Source organism: Nomascus leucogenys, chromosome 21, assembly GCF_006542625.1.
Source record: "Nomascus leucogenys isolate Asia chromosome 21, Asia_NLE_v1, whole genome shotgun sequence".
Classification (NCBI taxonomy): Eukaryota; Metazoa; Chordata; class Mammalia; order Primates; family Hylobatidae; genus Nomascus; species Nomascus leucogenys.
The window spans coordinates 29,967,273-29,991,357 of NC_044401.1; the positions used below are offsets into that span (position 1 = coordinate 29,967,273).

The 24,085-nt window shown below is 36.7% G+C and overlaps 1 protein-coding gene and 1 pseudogene across 2 annotated transcripts in view; one reads left to right on the plus strand and one right to left on the minus strand.

Moving 5' to 3' along the window:
- ZNF654 (zinc finger protein 654) overlaps nucleotides 1-24,085 on the minus strand; it is a 91,246-nt gene that overhangs the window by 44,041 nt on the left and 23,120 nt on the right. For both annotated transcript variants that reach the window (XM_003255064.4, XM_030802236.1), the window contains exon 2: nucleotides 20,082-20,227. In XM_003255064.4, the coding sequence (XP_003255112.2) occupies nucleotides 20,082-20,227 (146 nt within the window). The remainder of the gene's footprint in view (nucleotides 1-20,081; nucleotides 20,228-24,085) is intronic.
- On the plus strand, nucleotides 10,557-11,399 carry LOC105737950 (annotated as a pseudogene).

A 24,085-nucleotide genomic window follows, 5' to 3' on the forward strand; every position in this document is an offset into this window, starting at 1 on the left:
GCAGGGTGGAAAAATGTATGTATCTGTTTATCTAAAAAAGGGCATGGAGGCATGGATATGTTATTTGTTAGTTGGACCTTGCTTTTCTATCAACCGAATTCCTGTCTTTAATAGGCATAGACCATTTGAATTTTATGTAATTTATGTTTGTTTTCTGAGATGGGGTCTTGCTGTCTTGCTCAGGCTGGAGTGCAGTGGCGCAACTCAGCTCACTGCTACCTCCACCTCCTGGGTTCAAGCAATTCTTGTGCCTTAGTCTCCTGAGTAGCTGCGATTACAGGCACGTACCACCACACCTGACTAATTTTTGGTATTTTTAGTAGAGACAGGGTTTCACTATGTTGGCCAGGCTGGTCTCAAACTTCTGGCCTGAAGTAATCTGCCCACTTTGGAAAGTGCTGGGATTACAGGCGTAAGCCACCGTGCCTGGATAAATTTTATGTGATTTTTAATATGCTTAGATTAAACCCCATCATCTTAATAGTTTTCTTTGTTCTGTCTATTCATTGTTCTGTTTGACCTCTTCTTCCTCCTTCTTTAGGATTGAGCAATTTTAAGATTCCATTTATTGTCCACTTTGGCTTAACACATTCACCTGTTTTTAGTGGTTACTCTAGAGTTTGCAAATATACATGTATTTAAAAATCCCAGCCTAATCTCAAACAATATTATGGTGCTTTAGATATAATAACCTATGTACTATTTTTGTCATTCATTTGGTTTTAAATATGCTACAAACCAATAATATTTCACTACAATTTTTGCTTTATTCCTGGCATCTGGAATATATGGCCCATAGGCTGCCTGCCAGTTTGTATAAAAATTGTGTTGAAACACAACCCTATCCATTCATTTATGTAGTGTTTATGGCTGCTTTCTTGCTACAAGAGCAAAGTTGAGTAGTTACAGAGACACTAGGGTCCATGAGTCTAAAATATCTAGCCCTTTTAAAAACTGTTTTGTGAACCCCTGCTTTAGACCATCAGTTATGTTTTACAGTGTTTAAAAATAAGAAAAATTTAATTTGATATTTATCTTCAGTTTTAATTTACCATTTTCAGCTCTATTTCCTTAGACACATCCAAATTTCTTCTAGCATCTTATGCTGCTTATGGAACTCCCTTTAACATTTTTCTGTAGTTCAGGCCTGCCAGAAATGAATTACCTCAGTTTTTGATTAGATACATCTCTCTCTTTTACTTTAGAAATATATTTTCTCAAACTGAAAGTTTGGCCAGGAGTGGTGGCTCATGCCTATAATCCCAGCAGAGGCCGAAGCAGTGGATTGCCTAAGGTCAGGAGTTCGAGGCCAGCCTGGCCAACATGACAAAACCCCATCTCTACTAAAAATATAAAAATTAGCCAGGCATAGGGGCGGGAACCTGTAATCCCAGCTACTTGGGAGACAGGCAGGAGAATTGCTTGAACCCGAGAGGCAGAGGTTGCAGTGAGCCAAGATGGCGCCAATGCACTCTACCCTGGGAGACAGAGCAAGACTCCATCTCAAAAAAAAAAAAAAAAAAAGTTAATACATCTCCTTCTGTCATCACTTTAAAGTTGTCACTTCATTGTGTTTTAGCTTGCAATTTCTGAAGAGATGTCCGCTACACATTATCTTCATTCTTCTTTGGGTAATGTCATTTTTTTTCTCTTGTTACTTTCACCTACTTGTGTTCTAGTTTCTGTAGCTGGATCCTTTTCATTATTTTAAGAAAATTCATGGCCATTATTTTGACAATATTTATTCTGCCTCATTTTATCTTCTGAGATTCCAGTAGACATGTTATACAGTTTAGATTTTCCTAAATTCTTAGACACTCTGCTCTGTTTCTCCTTGCCTTTTAGTTTGGGTATTTCTGTGAATCTACATTCAAGGTTCATTCATTCTTTCTTTAGCTGCATTAAGTCTAAGGAATCTGAAGGTCTTAGCCATTCTTCATCTGTTACTGTGTGTATTTCCAGATTTCCATTTGAATCTTTCTTAACATTTCCGTCTCTGTACCGAAATTTCCAATCTGCTTAAACATATTATCTCTCTTTTCCACTATAGCCTTTATATCTGGATCTGGTTCTACTGATTGCTTTATCTCTTAATAGTGGGTCTCTTTTTAAAAAAAAAAAAAATGGGTCTGTAATTTCTGGTTTTTGAAAGCTGGGCTTCATTATATAAGGCCATTATCCTAAGTGAATTAACGCATGAACAGAAAACCAAATAACACATGTTCTCACTTATAAGTGGGAGCTAAACATTTCATACTCATGGACATAAAGATGGCACAACAGACACTGGAGACTACTAGTGGGGCAGAGGGTAGGATTTAAAAACTAACTAGTGGTTACTATGCTTACCACCTGGGTTGTGGGATCATTCATATCCCAAACCTCAGCAACATACCCATGCAACAAACTGGCACACATACTCCCAGAATCTAAACTAAAAGTTGAAATTATTAAAAAAAAAAAAAAAAAAAAAAAGACAGTAGAGGTTGAGGTAAACAGCATTTATGCCTAGAAAGAGGCATGTCTTTTCTTCTGCTAGGGCTTTACTGTGGAGCATATGAGTAAAACCAGTCAGAAGTTAAACTGAATATGGATTTTGTTGTTGGTATCATGACCTTCAGTGCACCACTGGCTTAAAATTCTTGCACTATTATATATTGGGTTTACAGTAGAGACTGAATTGCCAGATACTATTTTAGGATTTGGCCCATGGGCGATAGTTTGTGAATCCCAGTGATAGAGAAAAAATTAACCATGTTAAGTAAAGAAATGGAAGACACAAAAGACCTTCATCAAGCTTTTGCACATAAAAAATATAATGTCTGAAATGAAAGATACATTGTATGGGATTAACAGCAAATTTGACATTATAGAAGATCATAGTATAATGGGAAAACAAAGGTATACCACTAGAAAACTATTTAAAATAAAAGAGAAAGACAAAAAATGACCAGAGCTATTAATGAGCTGCAGGACAGCTGTTGTTCCCCTTCAGGTAGCATCCCTGAAGAAAACACAATAGTGGTTTCTAAAAAAAGTTTTTTGAGGACATTTTCAAAAGTTGACAAAAATTGTAAGCCCACAGATCCAAGAAGCCTAAAATCAAGAAACATGAAGAAAACTACACAAAACACATTACAACCAAATTTCTTAAAACCAGCAATAAACTTCAAAAGACACCAATGAGAAAATGAAAAGACAAGATATAGCATGAGATAAATCACAAATCACATATCTGATAAAGAGTGTATATCCAGAATACATAAAAAATTCTTAGAACTCAGTAAGATAACAATACAATTTAAAAATGGGCAAAAAAATTTGATAGATTTTGCCAAAGAAAATATAAAATAGCAAAGCACACAAAAAGATGCTTACCAACGACAGGACTGAGGAAATGCAAATTAAAACCAAAATGAGATACTACTGTATAACCATTAAAATGGTTATTATGAAAAAGATAAAAAGTATTAGTGAAGATGTAAAGAAACTGCTACCCCCACAGGAAATTGGTTAGAATTTTAATCGTACAGTCACTTTAGTTATAGAGTAGCAGTTTTACAAAATGCTAAACATAAACTAATCATACATCTAACAATTCTATGCCTAGGTATCTACCTAAGAGAAATGAAAAGATGTGGCCACAAAAGACACATACAGAAATGTTCATAGCCCAAAACTGGAAATAATCTGAATAGCCATCAATTGCTGAATGCATAAATAAAGTGTAATATATCCATATACTGAAATCTATGGAGCACAAAAAGAAATGAGCTACTGATAAATGCTATAACATAGGTAAACCTCAAGAACATTATTCTAAGTGAAAAATAGTCATCTGACAAAGGGCTAATATCCAGAATCTACAATGAACTCAAACAAATTTACAAGAAAAAAACAAACAACCCCATCAGAAAGTGGGCGAAGGATATGAACAGACACTTCTCAAAAGAAGACATTTATGCAGCCAAAAAAAAAAAGGAAGAAATGCTCATCATCACTGGCCATCAGAGAAATGCAAATCAAAACCACAGTGAGATACCATCTCACACCAGTTAGAATGACAATCATTGAAAAGTCAGGAAACAACAGGTGCTGGAGAGGATGTGGAGAAATAGGAACACTTTTACACTGTTCGGTGGGACTGTAAACTAGTTCAACCATTGTGGAAGTCAGTGTGGCGATTCCTCAGGGATCTAGAACTAGAAATACCATTTGACCCAGCCATCCCATTACTGGGTATATACCCAAAGGATTATAAACCATGCTGCTATAAAGACACATGCACACGTATGTTTATTGCGGCACTATTCACATTAGCAAAGACTTGGAACCAACCCAAATGTCCAACAACGATAGACTGGATTAAGAAAATGTGGCACATATACACCATAGAATACTATGCAGCCATAAAAAATGATGAGTTCATGTCCTTTGTAGGGACATGGATGAAACTGGAAACCATCATTCTGAGCAAACTATCGCAAGGACAAAAAACCAAACACTGCATGTTCTCACTCATAGGTGGGAATTGAACAATGAGAACACATGGACACAGGAAGGGGAACATCACACTCTGGGGACTGTTGTCGGGTGTGGGGAGGGGGGAGGGATAGCATTAGGAGATATACCTAATGCTAAATGACGAGTTAATGGGTGCAGCACACCAACATGGCACATGTATACATATGTAACAAACCTGCACATTGTGCACATGTACCCTAAAACTTAAAGTATAATAATAAGATAAAATAAAGAAAAAGTCATTTAAAAGACTATTTTACATGACTATTTCACAAGACTACTTTAAAATATTTTCACTTGCTCTAAGTGAAAGTATCCAAAATAATACATATTCTATGATATCATTCATATGAAATGTCTAGAAATAGCAAATCTATAGAGATAGAAAGCAGAGCAGTATTTGCCTTGAGCTGGGTAGGCACTGGGGACTGAATGCAAATGAGCATGAGGGAGCTTTCTGGGGTAATGAAAATGAAAAACTGGACTGTGGTAATGGTTGCACAACTCTATAAAACTTACCAAAAAATCACTGAATTATAAACTGACAACGGGTGAATTATATGGAATTTATACTTTTTAATAAAGCTTTACATAAAAAAAGATAACTAGCAATGGGTAAGGAGTGGGGAAATATAGCTGAAACAAGATTGACAATATACTGATAACTGTTGAAATTAGGTGATAGTTGCTTCTACTACTTTTACTTTCAAGTATACTTGAAAATTGTCATAATAAAGTTTTCCTTTATTATACTTTAAGTTCTAGGGTTCATGTGCACAACGTGCAGGTTTGTTACATATGTATACATGTGCCATGTTGGTGTCTGCACACATTAACTTGTCATTTACATTTGGTGTATCTCCTAATGCTATCCCTCCCCCCTTCCCCCACCCCACGACAGGCCCCAGTGTGTGATGTTCCCCACCCTGTGTCCAAGTGTTCTCATTGTTCAATTCCCACCTATGAGTGAGAACATGCGGTGTTTGGTTTTTTGTCCTTCTGACAGTTTGCTCAGAATGATGGTTTCCAGCTCCATCCATGTCCCTACAAAGGACACGAACTCATCCTTTTTATGGCTGCATAGTATTCCATGGGGTATATGTGCCACAATTTCTTAATCCAGTCTATCACTGATGGACATTTGGGTTGGTTCCAAGTTTTTGCTATTGTGAATAGTGCTGCAATAAACATACGTGTGCATGTGTCTTTATGGCTGCATGATTTATAATCCTTTGGGTTTATACCCAGTAATGGGATGGCTGGGTCAAATGGTATTTCTAGTTCTAGATCCTTGAGGAATTGCCACACCAACTTCCACAATGGTTGAACTAGTTTACAGTCCCACCGAACAGTGTAAAAGTGTTCCTATTTCTCCACATCCTCTCCAGCACCTGTTGTTTCCTGACTTTTTAATGACTGTCATTCTAACTGGTGTGAGATGGTATCTCATTGTGGTTTTGATTTGCATTTCTCTGATAGCCAGCGATGATGAGCATTTTTTCATGTCTGTTGGCTGCATAAATGTCTTCTTTTGAGAAGTGTCTGTTCATATCCTGCACCCACTTTCTGATGGGGTTGTTTGATTTTTTTTGTAAATTTGTTTAAGTTCTCTGTAGATTCTGGATATTAGCCCTTTGTCAGATGGGTAGATTGTAAAAATTTTCTCCTATTCTGCAGGTTGCCTGTTCACTCTGATGGTAGTTTCTTTTGCTATGCAGAAGCTCTTTAATTTAATTAGATCCTATTTGTCAATTTTGTCTTTTGTTGCCATTGCCTTTGGTGTTTTAGTCATGAAGTCCTTGCCCATGCCTATGTCCTGAATGGTATTGCCTAGGTTTTCTTCTAGGGTTTTTATGGTTTTAGGTCTAACATTTAAGTCTTTAATCCATGTTGAATTAATTTTTGTATAAGGTGTAAGGAAGGGACCCATTTTCAGCTTTCTACATATGGCTAGCCAGTTTTCCCAGCACCATTTAATAGGGAATCCTTTCCCCATTTCCTGTTTTTGTCAGGATTGTCAAAATCAGATGGTTTTAGATGTGTGGTATTATTTCTGAGGGCTCTGTCCTGTTCCACTGGTCTGTATCTCTGTTTTGGTACCAGTACCATGCTGTTTTGGTTACTGTAGCCTTGTAGTATAGTTTGAAGTCAGGTAGCATGATGCCTCCAACTTTGTTCTTTGGCTTAGGATTGTCTTGGCAATGCGGGCTCTTTATTGGTTCCATATGAACTTTAAAGTAGTTTTTTCCAATTCTGTGAAGAAAGTCATTGGTAGCTTGATGGGGATGGCATTGAATCTATAAATTACCTTGGGCAGTATGGCCATTTTCACGATATTCATTCTTCCTATCCATGAGCATGGAATATTCTTCCATTTGTTTGTGTCCTCTTTTGTTGAGCAGTGGTTTGTAGTTTTCCTTGAAGAGGTCCTTCACATCCCTTGTAAGTTGGATTCCTAGGTATTTTATTCTCTTTGTAGCAATTGTGAATGGGAGTTCACTCATGATTTGGCTCTCTGTTATTGGTGTAGAGGAATGCTTGTGATTTTTGCACATTGATTTTGTATCCTGAGACTTTGCTTAAGTTGCTTATCAGCTTAAAGAGATTTTGGGCTGAGACGATGGGGTTTTCTAAATATGCAATCATGTCATCTGCAAACAGGGACAATTTGACTTCCTCTTTTCCTAACTGAATACCCTTTATTTCTTTCTCTTCCCTGAATGCCCTGGCCAGAACTTCCAACACTATGATGAATAGGAGTGGTGACAGAGGGCATCCCTGCTTGTGCCAGTTTTCAAAGGGAATGCTTCCAGTTTTTGCCCATTCAGCATGATATTGGCTGTGGGTTTGTCATAGATAGCTCTTATTATTTTGAGATACGTCCCATCAATACCTAATTTATTGAGAGTTTTTAGCATGAAGGGTTGTTGAATTTTGTCAAAGGCCTTTTCTGCATCTATTGAGATAACCATGTGGTTTCTGTCTTTGGTTCTGTTTATATACTGGATTACGTTTATTGATTTTTGTATGTTGAACCAGCCTTGCATCCCAGGGATGAAGCCCACTTGATCATGGTGGATAAGCTTTTCGATGTGCTGCTGGATTCAGTTTGCCAGTATTTTATTGAGGATTTTTGCATCAATGTTCATCAAGGATATTGGTCTAAAATTCTCATTTTTTGTTTTGTCTCTGCCAGGCTTTGATATCACGATGATGCTGGCCTCATAAAAAGAGTTAGGGAGGATTCCCTCTTTTTCTATTGATTGGAATAGTTTCAGAACGAATGATACCAGCTCCTCTTTGTACCTCTGGTAGAATTCGGCTGTGAATCCGTCTGGTCCTGGACTCTTTTTGGTTCGTAAGCTATTAATTATTGCCTCAATTTCAGGGCCTGTTATTGATCTATTCAGGGATTCAACTTCTTCCTGGTTTAGTCTTGGGAGGGTGTATGTGTCCAGGAATTTATCCATTTCTTCTAGATTTTCTAGTTTATTTGTGTAGAGGTGTTTATAGTGTTCTCTGATGGTAGTTTGTATTTTTGTGGGATCGGTGTGGTATCATTTTTTATTGTGTCTATTTGATTCTATTTGATTCTTCTCTGTTTTCTTCTTAATTAGTCTTGCTAGCGGTCTGTCAATTTTGTTGATCGTTTCAAAAACCCAGCTCCTGGATTCATTGATTTTTTTGAAGGGTTTTTTATGTCTCTCTCTCCTTCAGTTCTGCTCTGATCTTAGTTATTTCCTGCCTTCTGCTAGCTTTTGAACGTGTTTGCTCTTGCTTCTCTAGTTCTTTTAATTGTGATGTTAGGGTGTCAATTTTAGATCTTCCCTGCTTTCTCTTATGGGCATTTAGTGCTATAAATTTCCCTCTACACACTGCTTTAAATGTGTCCCAGATATTCTGGTATGTTGTGTCTTTGTTCTCATTGGTTTCAAAGAACATGTTTATTTCTGCCTTCATTTCGTTATGTACCCAGTAGTCATTCAGGAGCAGGTTGTTCAGTTCCCATGTAGTTGAGCGGTTTTGAATGAGTTTCTTTTTTTTTTTTTTTTGAGACGGAGTCTCGCGCAATCTCAGCTCACTGCAAGCTCCGCCTCCCGGGTTCACGCCATTCTCCTGCCTCAGCCTCTCCGAGTAGCTGGGACTACAGGCGCCCGCCACCACGCCTGGCTAATTTTTTGTATTTTTAGTAGAGACGGGGTTTCACCATGTGTTAGCCAGGATGGTCTCGATCTCCTGACCTCGTGATCTGCCCGCCTCGGCTTCCCAAAGTGCTGGGATTACAAGCGTGAGCCACCGCGCCCGGCCTTGAGTGAGTTTCTTAATCCTGAGTTCTAATTTGATTGCACTGTTGTCTGAGAGACAGTATGTGGTGATTTCTGTTGTTTTACATTTGCTGAGGAGTGTTTTACTTCCAATTATGTGGTCAATTTTGGAATAAGTGTGATGTGGTATTGAGAAGAATGTATATTCTGTCGATTTGGGGTGGAGAGTTCTGTAGATGTCTGTTAGGCCTGCTTGGTGCAGAGCTGAGTTCAAGTCCCAGATATCCTTGTTAACCTTCTGTCTCATTGATGTGTCTAATATTGACAGTGGGGTGTTAAAGTCTCCCATTATTAAAAAAAAAAAAAAAAAAAAACACTGTTGACAAAGGTGTGAGAAAACTGGTTCTCTGTTACGTTGCTGGCAAGAATATAAATTGATTCAACCTTTACAGAGGAAATTTGGCAGCATCTACCAAAATGAAAAATTACATTCTTTGTATAAATGTATGATAAGTGATAAATTATACTCTTTGATCTAGCAATTAACTCTACTCCTAGGATACATCTAAGATATACAAATACCCTTGTACATATTCCGGTCATACATGGTAATTCATTAAAGGGTTGTTGATAACAGCAAAAGATTGAAACAACAACTATCCATTAGTAAGGGGCTGGTTAATTACATTTTGATATACACATAAGAGTGAAATACTCTACAGCCAATGTGATGACCAGTGTTCTTTCTATGCTGATGGGGAAAGATATCTAAGTGAAAAACAGAGATACAAAACAGTGTGTATAGTATACTAGCATTTGTCTATAATGAGAATATGAGTTTTTTTCTTATATATGCATTATGTATCTGAAAGGAAAACTCATGAAAATAAGTACACTGGATGGCTACAGCTACGGAAACTAGGAAACTAGGGGACAGGTAAATGTAAATGGCAGGGGTATCTCACTGTATACTCCATATTTTTTGAATTTTGAACCATGAACATGTATTACCTACTCAAAAATTAAAAGTGATAAAGATGAAATCTTAAAAGCAAGCCCCTAAAAGGGTACATTATATACATGGAACCAGATAAAAAGCAGATTTTTCATCAGAAGAAAATGTGGCCAGAAGACACTGGATGGACTTCTTTAAAGTATGGGAAGAAAAAAACTGCCAATCTAAAATTCAATAATCAGTGGAAATGTCTTTCAAAACAAAGGTCTATGGGTTCTGGTTAATTTTGGCTAAAGGGAGTCAATGGCAGAAATCAGAAGGCAGGAGGAAGGAGAAACGAGGGTCTTTCTCCCCTTACCCCTCTGCTTCAGGATCCTCTATAGCAGCAGTTATATCTCTTCAGAGGTACCCTCTCACACACATCAGTGCTGCTTCCTCTCATCAACCATCTCCTGTCTGTGGGCTCTAGTAATACTTTCTTTTTCCTTTGTCCCTCCATTTCTAGAGCTAACAGCAACTTGCCACAATTGCCAATGTTCAGGTTCAGCATCTCCTGTCTATTATCTCAGATCATCTAACACCTTTAAAAGTGATTCTACGAATAAGTTCCTTCTACTGAATTATCTAGGCTGGTTTACATTTACCTAATTGAATCTTGACTGAAATAGATCTTAATCAAAAAGAAAATGAAGGTCAGTCTGCCAAGCCCTAGACCCGGGAGGGGAGTCCACTACTGATAGCCCAGAGGGAAAGAACAAACTGGGGATATCTGGGATGCAGTGGCCTTAGTCCTTCAGGTAGAACAGTGCAACATGGGAAAGAAAACCAAGCACACAGCTGACAGTTCACTAGAGAATGAAGAGGAGTACACTGTGGAGAAGATGCTAGACAGGCATGTGGTTAAGGGGCAAGTGGAGTATCTACTGAAGTGGAAAGGCTTTTCTGAGGAGCACAATACTTGGGAATCTAAGAAAAAGTTGGATTGCCTTTAGTTCATTTCTTAGTTTACGAAAAAGTTTAAGATGATGAAGGAGGGTTAAAATAACAAGCCTGGGGAGAAGTCAGAAAGTAGCAAGGAAATCCAATTTCTCAAACTGTGCTGACAGTATCAAGTCCAAAAAAGAGAACAGAGCGATGATATTGCTCGGGGCTTCAAGATAAGACTAGAACCAGAAAAGATCATTGGGGCAACAGATTCCTGTGGCGATTTATGTTTTTAATGAAATGGAAAGACAGATGAAGCAGACCTGGTTCTTGCAAAAGCAGCTAATGTGAAATGTCTACAAATTATGACAGCATTTTATGAAGAGAGACTGATGTTGCATGCATACCTTGAGGATGCAGAAACCAAAGAGGAAAAAACAGCAAAGGGCTAAAAGGGGGTGATCCCTGTCACTTCTCTTAGTACATAATACATTCACAATCCTGTCTCTTCCTTTCTGCCCACCCCTTTATATCCTAAACATATCCTTGAAAAAATATGCTTATCACTGTGCTCCACAGGAGAAAAGATGGTATTGGTTCTCTTTAACATAACTGATAGTCCTATTCATAGGGGGAAAAAATAAAAAAGGAAACAAAAGTGAATTCATTGAAAATTATTCCCTACAAAACAAGGAGCAAATTGTTTCTTATCTCAATTCCAAAATTAAAAGGGAAAACCTTTTCAAGATACCATAGCTTAAGAAAACTATAGCTAATAAGCTTCAACCAATAAATTACTAAAAATATATGATTTGCTTAAATATTTTGAATTCTATAATTCTGTTCATTGCTTCTTATACAGCAAACTTGGAAGAAATTCTTCCAGTGCCTTAATCCTGGGATAATTTCTCGTAAGTTTTCTTTGTAAGAAGCAGTGAGCAAAATTTTGTCAATTTTATAATTACAGAAGCATTTCATGTAATTTTTTTTTCTTTTTTCTTCATTCCACAGTAAAAGCTGCCAGTATAATATTGTAGTCTAGTTCTATAAACCAAAAATATTAGTGGGAAGGAAGTTTAAAAAAAAAGTTCAGATCTGTAGTTTTTTAATGATCTGACTTAGCACAAGATTAAGCCATTCAAAATAAAAAAATTCAAATGTACTTACACCATTCATAATGACTATATGCATCTTTTAAAGAATAACTTTTAAAGAATAAAGATCTTCCTAATAGTAGCTTGTAGTCAACTGCTTTTTTGCTCTAATTTTTGTATATCCACACTGACCAAGAGAACTATCAAGCTTTCCTTCCTTTAGAATAGAAAAACAATAAATACCATTTTCCAAAACTACACATGTACAGCCCTCTAGATTCTGACATAAATACTAATGTGGGTGGGAACAGGGTATTTCTTTTCCCCTGATCACTTTCCATCCCTACCGACACAAATACACCAATTAGTAATCTATCTCTTTGCTCATAAAACAACTATAGTCCCAACCACTTTACTCCAAAATCAATAAAAGGAGCAATAAAGACCAAAATTACCGGAAAAGATGCTAGTCACAACTAAGACCAAATGCAATACTAAGTTTCTAACGATGGCCAATACAAACAAATGCACTAAGAGTTTTTTAATATTTACTTTAGCTACAACAAATCTTATAAACAAAATATTCTAGTGTAATAGGGAAGAACAAAACCATCTCATGAAGTTTAGTAAGAGAAAAGAATTAAGACCACCAACTGCCTCAAAAAAAAAGCATATTATCTCTTCCTCAGAGAGAGAAGACAAAGAAATAGAAGGCTAGATGGCCTAGATTTTTATCTAAAATGACTAAGTTCACATGTCACAAATGATTAGTAAAGACAATAGATACAAAATTGGTTAAGGTGTTGAATAAGTGTTCATCAGTATAAAGAGTCAGGAAATAGTAAGAGTGCTAGATGCTGTGGAGATGGGCAATACTCATTGGGACCTACAAGACAAACACCTTTTGTGGAGCCCAGCCCCCGCAAAAAACAAATGTACCTTTATAATTAGCCTTTCTTCCTTTATTTTTCAAGTCATTTCCTAAATTAGTTGAAAGCCTAAACTTAAATTATAAATGCAATCAAGTAAAACTTGATTATAGAGACTGAAGTTAGGCTAGGCATAAATGCTGTTTGAAATACAGTACAATTTAGCAACATAATCAGAAAGGATCAGTGATCTAACATTACATGTGTAGACTAGTCCAAGAAGATCTAGCCACTCAAAATAAGAGACTGATTATACCCACTTAGCTCCATGAAGACAAGACCCTTTGGTCTTTTCTCTTAGACAGCTTGCCAATACACCTTTTAGTCTTTGCCAGTGCACACACCAAATACTACTAGCTGAACTAGTTCCTCCTCCAGTGATTCCTGTGGACCTAGTAGCCGTCAGGCAAATACCTGCTGTCCCATAACTCACCTCTACCTGGAATGCTGAAATCTATGAACATTTACTTTCTGTTGGGTGAAAGGAGGCTGTGAAGGCAGCATTACAATTTGCTTTTCTTTTATGTAAAACTTATAAAGTCTATGTTTTCTGCCTGAAAGTCCACTTAGTTCCAGGGTGTTTGGCTTTGTTCCACCTGTGAAACTTAACTTAGGAATCAGTATTTAACCAATCTAAAACAAGGCAAGAGGAAAAAACCAGTAAGAACTTAATTAACTCAATTTGCAAAAGTCCCCCAACTTCTCAGGCTTCGGTTTTCTTATCTACAAAGAATGAATTTGAGGTCCATATGCACAAGCAAAATCTCTGTTTCTTTAGAAAATACGTCTTAGAAGGACAGTCAACCCAGGTAAAGTTAGACAGAATTATAATTAGTTGATTTAAGACAATTCACTACATGACTTTTTATTTCTGTAACATCTGAAATAACACTCAGGTATAAATAAAAGCAGAATCCACTTTCCTTCCCTGTAGACAACACTAGCAAAACTCTAATTTTTCAAGACTCCCAGCTGATAGAAGGCAGATCAATACATATGTATAATTACAAAGTAGATAAAGGCTTTTATTAAGGTGGACATATATACCAGACAATACTGCCAGAGAATATAGTAACTTACAATTTTTCCATATAACATATTTTATTTGGAAATGTTATACATATATAAAAGACATAATCTCCTTAAATTATTTTGTAACATTTAATAAACTTCATGTCAAGCAAATAAAAAATTTAAAGTCATGATATAAATCAAAAGAACTATAAAAACAGATAATAAATATATTGAAATCTGTTAATATTCAGGTGCCTTAAACATTCTGTTTGCCATCCCTAAGAGGCTCTTCTGCTCCTTCATCTAAGTCATTCCTGTCATTCCTTCAGAGTACAGCAAGTTAGCTCACCCAGCACATTTTTACTGACCTCCAAGACAGGTCAAGTCCCTGTTATGCCCTCTCATTGCACCCTGTAATTCTCTCCTAACTACAATTATATAAAAGTATAACTGCTTGTTTAATATAATATCTCTTAGCTCTGTAACATCTTTGAGAACGAGAATTTATCTATCTTATATTCTATTTTATCCCTAGAAGCAAGCAGAGCTTTACAGAATAAATGACCAAATAATTATGCAGTAATTGTTAGAAAAATTTTTTGATTAAATATTTAAATAAAATAACATACTACTGTAGATTTACTACTCTTTTAGTAGAACCAACATGTTGCTATTTCTCCATTTTTCTTCTGGTATGGAAAATAAAATTAACTTCTCTGTAAAGTAAATACAAATAATGCGAAAAGTTTTCCTTCTAAGAAATCTTACTACTTAGTAAGTCATCAAGATAACATATTTCTTTTGCCTTATATTGAACATCTTAGATAAGATTTGCTTCTGCTTAACACATTATTTTTTACATGGGCAGTAGTAGAAAACTAGTGTATTAGTCCATTTTCATACTGCTATGAAGAAATACCTGAGACTGGCTCATTTATGAATAAAAAGAGGTTTAATGGACTCACAGTTCTACATGGCTGAGGAGGCCTCACAATCACAGCAGAAGGTGAAGGAGGAACAAAGGCATGTCTTACATGGTGGCAGGCAAGAGAGTGTGTGCAGGGGAACTGCCCTTTATAAAACCATCAGATCTCATGAGACTTTTTCACTATCATGAGAACAGCACAGGAAAAACCCAACCCCATGATTCAACTACCTCCCATTGGGTCCCTTCCATGACACATGGAGATTATGGAAGCCACAATTCAAGATAAGATTTGGGTGGGGACACAGCCAAACCATATCAGCTAGCAGGCAATGCAAGAGAAGTCAATAAATGACATTTTAAACCAAAGAACTTTGAAAGTTGTATAAGAATTTTCACATGACACTAAAGTTAACAAAGATTATATAGATGAAAGAGGGAAAAAATTCCAATAGGCACTGAAGCAGTAATACTTCTTGCTTACGAATAATTTATTTTAATACTTATTTTCCTCAAAAATCAGTAGAGAATAACTGAAACAGTTTTGGTTATCTGCAAAATAATGTAAACATTTTCCTTGTAGTGTTATTATTATTTTTTATCATTTTTGTCTACATAGCCAATTCTTTAAGGAAATTGCTTCTCTCTCCAACACTTCTATGGTTCTGATGGGGCAGCCAACATAGTACAGTCATATGTTGCTTAACGACGGGGATATGTTCTGAGAAATGCATCATTAAGTGATTTTGTCCTTGTGTGAATATCACTGCATGTACATACACAAAGCTAAATGGTAGTAGACTATAGTCTACTACACACCTGGGCTACAAACCTGTATAGCATGTTACTGTACTGAATACCATAGGCAACTGTAGCAATAGTATTTGTGTATCTAAACACAGAAAAGTAAGTAAAAATACAGTATAAAACAAGCTTGTCCAACCTGCAGCCCGCATGCAGCCCAGGATGGCTTTGAATGAGGCCCAACACAAATTCGTAAACTTTCTTAAAACATTACGTAATCTTCTTGCAATTTTTTTTTCTTAGCTTATCAGCTGTCGTCATTGTTACTGTATTTTATGTATGGGCCAAGACAATCCTTATTCTTCCAGTGTGGCCAGGGAAGCCAAAAGATTGGATACCCCTGGTATAAAAGATAAAAGCTGTTATGTGTATAGGGCACTTACCATGAATGGAGCTTGCAAGAATGATGTCGTTATAGGTGTGTCAGTGAGTGAATGGTGAATGAATGTAAAGACCTATGACATGACTACATACTAATGTAGAAATATAAACACTGTATATGTAGGCTATACCACACTTATAAAAAAAATTTTCTTTAATCAATTAACCTTATCATAACCTTTATAAACTTTTTATTTTTAACTTTTTGACTATTTTGCAACATTTAGCTCAAAACACAAACACGTTTGTACAGCTGTATAAAAATATTTTCTCTTTATATCCTTATTCTTTAAATTTTTTCCATTTTTAAAAATTTTTTCGTTTTTGTATTTTACATTTTTGTTGTTGTTGTTGAAAACTAAGTCACATACTGATCAGGCTAGCTCTACATAGGATCAGGGTCATCAATATAATTTTCTTTCACCTCCAAATCTTGTCACAGTGGAAGTTCTTTAGGGGCAATAACACGCATGAAGCTGTTATCTTGTATGATAACAATGTCTTTTTCTGGAATGCCTTCAGAAGAACTTGCCTGTGGCTGTTTTACAGTTAACCTTTTTTTAATAGGTAGAAGGGGTACACTCTAAAATAACAATAAAAAGTAGGGCATATACATAAATCAATAATTATCATTGTAAAGTATTATGTACTATATGTATAATTCTATGTGCTATACTTTTATATAACTGGCAGAGCCATAGGTTTGTTTACACCAGCATCACCACAAGCATGAATAATGTGTTGCACCACATTATGGTGGCTATGACTTCACTAGGCAATAGGAATTTTTCAGCTCCATTATAATCTCATGGTACCACCATCTCATATGAAACATCTTTATGCAGCGCATGACTTATTCTCCTTTTCCCTAGCCATGGACTAGCCCAAAATCTTATGACATTCTCAACACAGTGATTAATCTAAGCAGTAGGAACATAACTCAGGTCTGACCAGAGTTCTTCTCAAGATATTTTTGGGATCTGAAGTAGGCAGAAAGGGTTTCTTCCTCCTTGGTTAATAAACTGAGCTTAATCCTAGAACTGTCAACAGCCCTGAAAGAATAAAGCCCTAAGAGGAAAGATGGAAAGAAACAGTTTCTAGATGATATTAGCTCATCTAGCAACTGTTTATTCTCTAGATTCAGAAAATCCTGAAACTAGTCCCAGTTCTTGCTTTTCTATGGCTTAGTTATCTAATAAAACACTCTGCCTTTTTTTTTTTTTGAAACAGAGTTTTGCTCTTTTTGCCCAGGCTGGAGTGCAATGGTGTGATCTTGGCTCACTGCAACCTCTGCCTCCTGGGTTCCAGTGATTCTCCTGCCTCAGCCTCCCAAGTAGCTGGGATTACAGGTGCTTGCCACCACACCTGGCTAATTTTTTGTATTTTTAGTAGAGACAGGCTTTCACCATGTTGGCCAGGATGGTCTCGATCTCTTGACCTTGTGATCCACCCACCTCGGCCTCCCAAAGTGCTGGGATTACAGGCGTGAGCCACCGCACCCAGCCTTTTTTTTTTTTTTTTTAATACTTAAGCTTGAGTAAGATTTGTCAGGTATAATCAAAAAGTTCAAATACAAATACATTCACATATTCCTTCTGGCATCACAAAATAAATATAATTTTTTTAATACAGTTTTTTTTAGGTCAGGCGTGGTAGCTCACGCCTGTAATCCCAGCACTTTGGGAGCCTGAGGTGGGCGGATCATCTGAGGTCAGGAGTCCGAGACCAGCCTGGCCAACATGGTGAAATCCTGTCTCTACTAAAAATACAAAAATTAGCCAGGCCTGGTGGCAGGTGCCTGTAATCCTAGTAACTCGGGAGGCTGAGGCAGGAGAATTGCTTGAACCCAGGAGATGGAGGTTGGAATGAGCTGAGATCATGCCACTGTACTCCAGCCTGGGCCACAGAGCCAGACTCCATCCATAAATAAATAAATAAATAAAGGTTTTGTTTTTTTTTAAACTGCCTCACTCTTACAAATCTAAATAATATATTCTAAACTGTCCCTCCCTCCTACAATTTTAAATATATACAAATCAATTTTTAAAGAGGCACAGTGTACATGCACACATTTAAATTTATCTTTGGTTTTGTTTTACATTCTGGATTTCTTCTACAGCTTTACATCTTCCAACCTTCCTACAGAACTTTAAATTTTAACCATCATATTTTCTTAATTTCAAATTCATTTTTCATATCTCATTATTCCTTTCACACAGCATGATATTGATGTTTTTAATGTTGTACGTAACTTCTCAATTCTCTCTAAAAATGCTAATTATAGATTTTGTATTTCATTTTTATTTTCAACATTAACACTGTTTCTTTCAAAATTATGTTTCACTTTTTCATTGCATTTTTTCATATTGAAGACATTTTTAAATATCTGATGATTCTTAGATATTCGTTAATATGAAAAAACCAGGCCATATGTAAATAATTGGGAGCCCTATGAGCATGAGTCTAGAGTTTCTTGGCTGATGAATTTTTCTTTAGCGTAATTAAGTAATTAGCTAGTAGTCTCAATGAGGAATCTGTAAATGCCAGAATGCAAAGGTCATTGCTCCAAGGTTATTTAATTTATATAGAGGAAATAAAAAAGTAGTATAGGTTGAGTGTCCCTTATCTGAAATGCTCAGAATTAGAAGTGTTTCAGGTTTTGGATTTTGTAGTATTTGTATTTATACTTACTGACTGAGCATCCCTAATCCAGAAATCTGAAATCTGTAATGTTCCAATGAGCATTTCCTTTGAGTATCATGTTAGCACTCAAAGAGTTTCGAATCTTGGAGCATTTCAGATGTCAGATTTTGGATTATCAGATTAGGGATACTCAACCTGTAATGCTGTTTCCCCACCCCAACCTGACCGTAAGGCCTGGTGATTGAACTAAATAAAAAAATTGTAATTAATTTCTTGATCTGCACTCTCCCCAAAATAAATGTTTCACATAATAATACTTATCCTATGAGACATACTCTGATACTTTCTATTGCAATTTTGTAATAAGTGTTTTTATAAGCCACTGTTGTGGTGTGAGTACAATTTGAGGTATAAATAAATAACAGATGAAGCTGTGACTTGCTCCGCTGTATTGCAATGACCATTCCTCTATCTGCTTTCTGTCCCCCAGAAAACTGTAGAAATCGTTCATTCACTGATAATCTTTCTCTATTTATTTTCATTCTCTTCTCTCTTTTACTTCTTTACTATAATTTTAGTGGGTTCTTAGGAGGGCAGAAGGCATAATCACAAATGTTCAGTTTTTAATCTTTAATTTGAAATTCTCTATAAGCATTTTTAAAAAACTAGGATTTTCAGACAGGAGTGATGGCTCATGCCTGTAATCCCAGCACTTTGGAAGGCCAAGGTGGGCAGATCACCTGTCAGGAGTTCAAGACCAGCCTGGCCAACATGGTGAAACCCCGTCTCTACTAAAAATACAAAAATTATCTGGGCATGGTGGTGCACACCTGTGGTCCCAAGTACTCTGGGGCTGAGGCATGAGAATCACTTGAACCTGGGAAGTAGAGGTTGCAGTGAACCAAGATCACACCACTGCACTCCAGCCTGGGTGACAGAGAGACTCTGTCTCAAAAAAACAAAACAATGGGCCGGGCGCATTGGCTCAAGCCTGTAATCCCAGCACTTTGGGAGGCGTCAAGGCAGGCAGATCACGAGGTCAGGAGATCGAGACCATCCTGGCTAACACGGTGAAACCCTGTCTCTACTAAAAATACAAAGAATTAGCCGGGCGTGGTGGTGGGCGCCTGTAGTCCCAGCTACTCAGGAGGGTGAGGCAGGAGAATGGCGTGAACCCGGGAGGCAGAGCTTGCAGTGAGCCGAGACAGCGCCACTGCACTCCAGCCTGGGCAACAAAAAGAACAAAACAAACAAACAGGATTGTCCTAACCTCTTTCTGACCCGATTTAAGGTCTCTCTGCTAACTATCATAGCCTAAACTGCTGTATTCTGGGACTTACCATTAGAGCTTCCCAAGGCAATCTGGAGAATTAAAAAGGAAAGTAAAGTGCTTGTAGTAACTAGAAGAATCTGTATATCAAAATTCTATTTAACTATTAAAACTTAAAGTAAAATTATGGTTACATGTTCAAAATTAAACCTGAATACTTAAGTGAAAAAATAAACATTTCTTTTTGAGGAAATACTTTAAGAAAGGTTTCTTCTTCTGAAGAAATTATGAAAAACAAATTCTCAAACACATCAAGAAAAATAATGCATTTATAAGAAGTGAAAAGTACTTACACAGCAAGGCTACTCAAAACATATTGTACGTGCTCACATTCATCTGGGAATGATGCACTGGCTGTTGTAAAACAACAAAGGGCAGTCTGAAGAACCTGAAGCTGTGGCAAAGGGACCTGCCATCTTCCAGCATAATCTTCAACCACCTGACAGGGAAGCAATCCAGACATTACTATAGAAAATGTTCTCAACATCTCGAGTTTAAAAATTTGCATAAAAGTTACTGGATAAATTAAAATATTAGTTCGGCATGAACATAGGTAACTGGAGGGAGGGATCTTCTATACTGTTTATTCTGACGATCTATATCTGAAAATAAAATCAATTATCTTTGAAAAGATGGAAAATATAGTGTATGAATGTCTGTACTATTCAACTGCCAATGTTTTACCAAATTTTGTTAACTAATGCCCTTTACCTCCCATATCCAGCTTTTGTGAAAATAACAATTATTCAATATTAAAATAGCTAGAGAGTAGAATATAGTAATAAAGAAAATTAGAAACGATCATGCATTATTATTATCATTATTATTTATAAGACTCTAAGCATTCTGGCAATAAATGAATATTCTGACAACAAAAGATATATGACATGATACTCTGATTATGAATATTTAACCTGTACATATTATGGGGAAAAGAGCCCAGAATACAGTTAGTCTTGGCTCTGTCACTTAACTAGTTTTATGAATCTGGGTAGGTCAACAGGTCATCTTCCTTCTCAATGCATTAGTTTCCTTACCATAAAATGGAGATGACAATGCTCTCTGAAGCCAAACTGGGGTAATTTATGAGAAAACATTTTAGAAACATCAATTGCTGTGTTGCAAGAATGCTGTATTAAAACAATATATTATATTAACAAAATCCATCATCTAAAACTACTGCCTGCAGGCCTGATTTGGCCTGCCACTTGTTTTTGTATATCCACGAGGTAAAAGTGATTTTACATTTTTAAGTGGTTGGAAAAAAATCACTTTGTGATATGTGAAAATTACATGAAATTCAAATTTCAGTATCTAAAAATAAGGTTTTATTGGAACACAACCAGGTTCATCCATTTATGTATTGTCTGTGGCTGCTTTCCTGCTACAACAACTGAGTTCAGTAGTTGTGACAGAAAGAATATGGCTTACAAAGCCTTAAATATTTAATGTCTGTCCTTTTACAGAAAAAAGTTTGCTGACTCCTGATACATAAGCTAACAAAACTAGAATACAAAAGCCAAGAACACTCAGAGCCCAAAAGACTTTTCACACTAATCACTTCCTACTGGGAGACAATTTTCCATGGGTCTCTCACATTTCTACAATTTTTCAAAAAGTCCTAGCCGACTTTATCTTTTCAAAGATATTTATAGGAAGCAGCCTCAAAAAACAGAGATGATGTCTCCCTCCAGAGCAGAGAACCTGTTTATAGCCGGTATAATAAAGATATTGTCTCCCTCTAGGGCAAAGGTCAGGCAGATATGCTTGTAGACCATTATAAAAGATTAGGGTTCCTTAAACTTGAGGTTCCTCAACTGTGATGAAAACCTACTGAGTGTAGCATCCACTTGGGCTACCATGTCAACTGTATGAGACTTGAGGTAGCAAGGGGCATCATCATAAACACGAAACTCATGCTGCTTGCTGTGCCATGATTAATGAAGTCCATTATCTCTGACTCAAGAGTTTCGTGTCTTTGCCAGCACCTGTAAAACTGTGGCAGGCAAACTTGGATAAAATCTCACTCTTCACAGTTCTTGACAATTCCAAATGGCAGTACCAGGTACTCATACATCTTTCTAATGTTTCTGAGAACACATACAGATACAAAGAAAGCTAAAGGAGATTGTCTCTGAACTTGTATCTCGTCTGGCTCTTGCAGTTCTCACTAGCTGGAAAGTAAAAACTATTACTAACTATGCGGTCATCACTACAGACTAAAAAAGAGGAATGTTAGAAAAAACACTGGTTCCCTGGCTCTAAATTTTCTCTTCCCTGAAGTCTTTGACCAGCTTTATTGCCTTTCTCTGGTTACCAAACCCCTACTCCGATGCCACATAAAAAATAGGTACCCAACAGCCTCCCATTTTTCTTGTTCCCAGTCCATGTTTACTTGCAACCTTATCTGCTCCCTATTTATGGGTTGGGTTTATCTCCTTAGAAGAGAAGCTTTCCACTTTCTCAGGTTCTGTTCTCATTATAGCTTCCTTCACTCATCCAGATTCAGCTACCAATGCATTGCCTGGTCTAGCTGAGGCCAAACCTAACACAATAAAAGTCCTTGTGGGCAACACCTCCATTAGGTTTGCTACAATACCCTGAAAGGGACATAAACAAAATCAACTGAAATTTAGATACCATCTCACATTATTTAATGTCGTGTCAGGCACTGTAATTCATTATAACACTATTTCAACACTATTTCTCTTTGAAATATTTTCTCCCTCTCTCTCTCTCTCTCTCTCTATATATATATATATATATAATAAGTACATTACATTGCCCTATTAAAATGAAATTTTTCTCCTATGCTGTGAGTGCTATCATACGCACTCAGCTAATCTGTGTGTTCTACCAGGCCACAAGGCAGTAAGCACCACATCTTTCACTTTCTTTCTTTTTTGGTATTCTAGTAGGTTGCCATTAACATAATGGTGGCCAGGATAACGCTGAAGCTGCTGTAAACAAATAAGAATAGTGTTTTCCTGGATCTTAAAAACCCACTCTTACTACAGTTCTAAACTTTTAAAGAAAATGGTCCAAGCAGAAGATTAAGGCCAGCAATCTTTTATGGATCATGGAAACCCTTTTCTCATTTTGAAGAGCATAACAAACATTACTGTAGTGAGTATTTACAGAAATTATAGGAATATGGCTGACAGAAGCAATAGCCAAGGCCAGAAGCATGCTATGATATAAAGGGAGTTGAAGAGGACAAAGCTGATGCCAAAGAAAGATGTTAGACTATTCTAATAATCCAGCAGCACTTTCAAGAGCATATACTCTGCTCTAAATGGAATATAGTATATACTATAAAATGTCGTATCTTAACTAACCAAGGTAAATTAATGTGAGAATGAGAAAAGACTCATGAGTCAAAACTGTCAAAATGTAAACAATATAAAACTATTAAGTTAAAATTACATTAAATCATTTAGGAACACTAAAATATATCATCTAAATTGTTAAGGACTGAATTTTGTCCTCCTAAAGTTCATTTGTTGAAGCCCTAACCCCCAATGGGACTGTATTTGAAGACAGGGCTTTGAGGAAGTAATTAAGTTTAAATGAGGTCATAAAGGTGAAATCCTATTCCAGTAGGATTGGTGGTGAGGAGGAGGAAGAGTGAGGAAGAAGAGGGAGGAAGAGGGAGGAGGAGTGAGGAAGAGTGAGAGGAGTGAGGAAGAGTGAGGAGAGGGAGGGAGGAAAAGGAGAAGGAGGCAGAAAGACCTCTCTCTTTCTCTATGCACATGCACCAAAGACTGGCCATGTGAGCACACAGCAAGAATAGGTCATCTGCAAGCCATGAAAAGAGCCCTCACCAGAACATGACCATGCTGGCATCCTGATCTGGAACTTCCAGCCTCCAGAACTGTGAGAAAATAAATTTCTGTTGTTTAAGCCACCAAGCATTTTCTTATGGCAGCCTAAGTAATACACAACTATTTAAACATATAAAGTGATCAACTAAAATATGAGTATCTGTTTCTTAATTGAGCTCTCCTTTTTTGTAATATAACAAAGAAAACTACCAAACATTAGTTTGTCACTGAGCAAACAATGATCTTCATATCTAAACCCCTATTAACAGACTAGATCATTAACACAGCATCAAGCATGTCTTTATTTCTATTAGTTGGCTATTCACGTCCGTATTATTCTTTCCTCCCTGAAGACTCCCATTGTCATCAACTTTCATTACCTCTAACACCTCACAGTTCATAGGTGTCATTCAAGCTGTTCACTAATGTTAAGTTCATCATTCGTTTACAGCGAATCCAGCCACTTTTAAAAA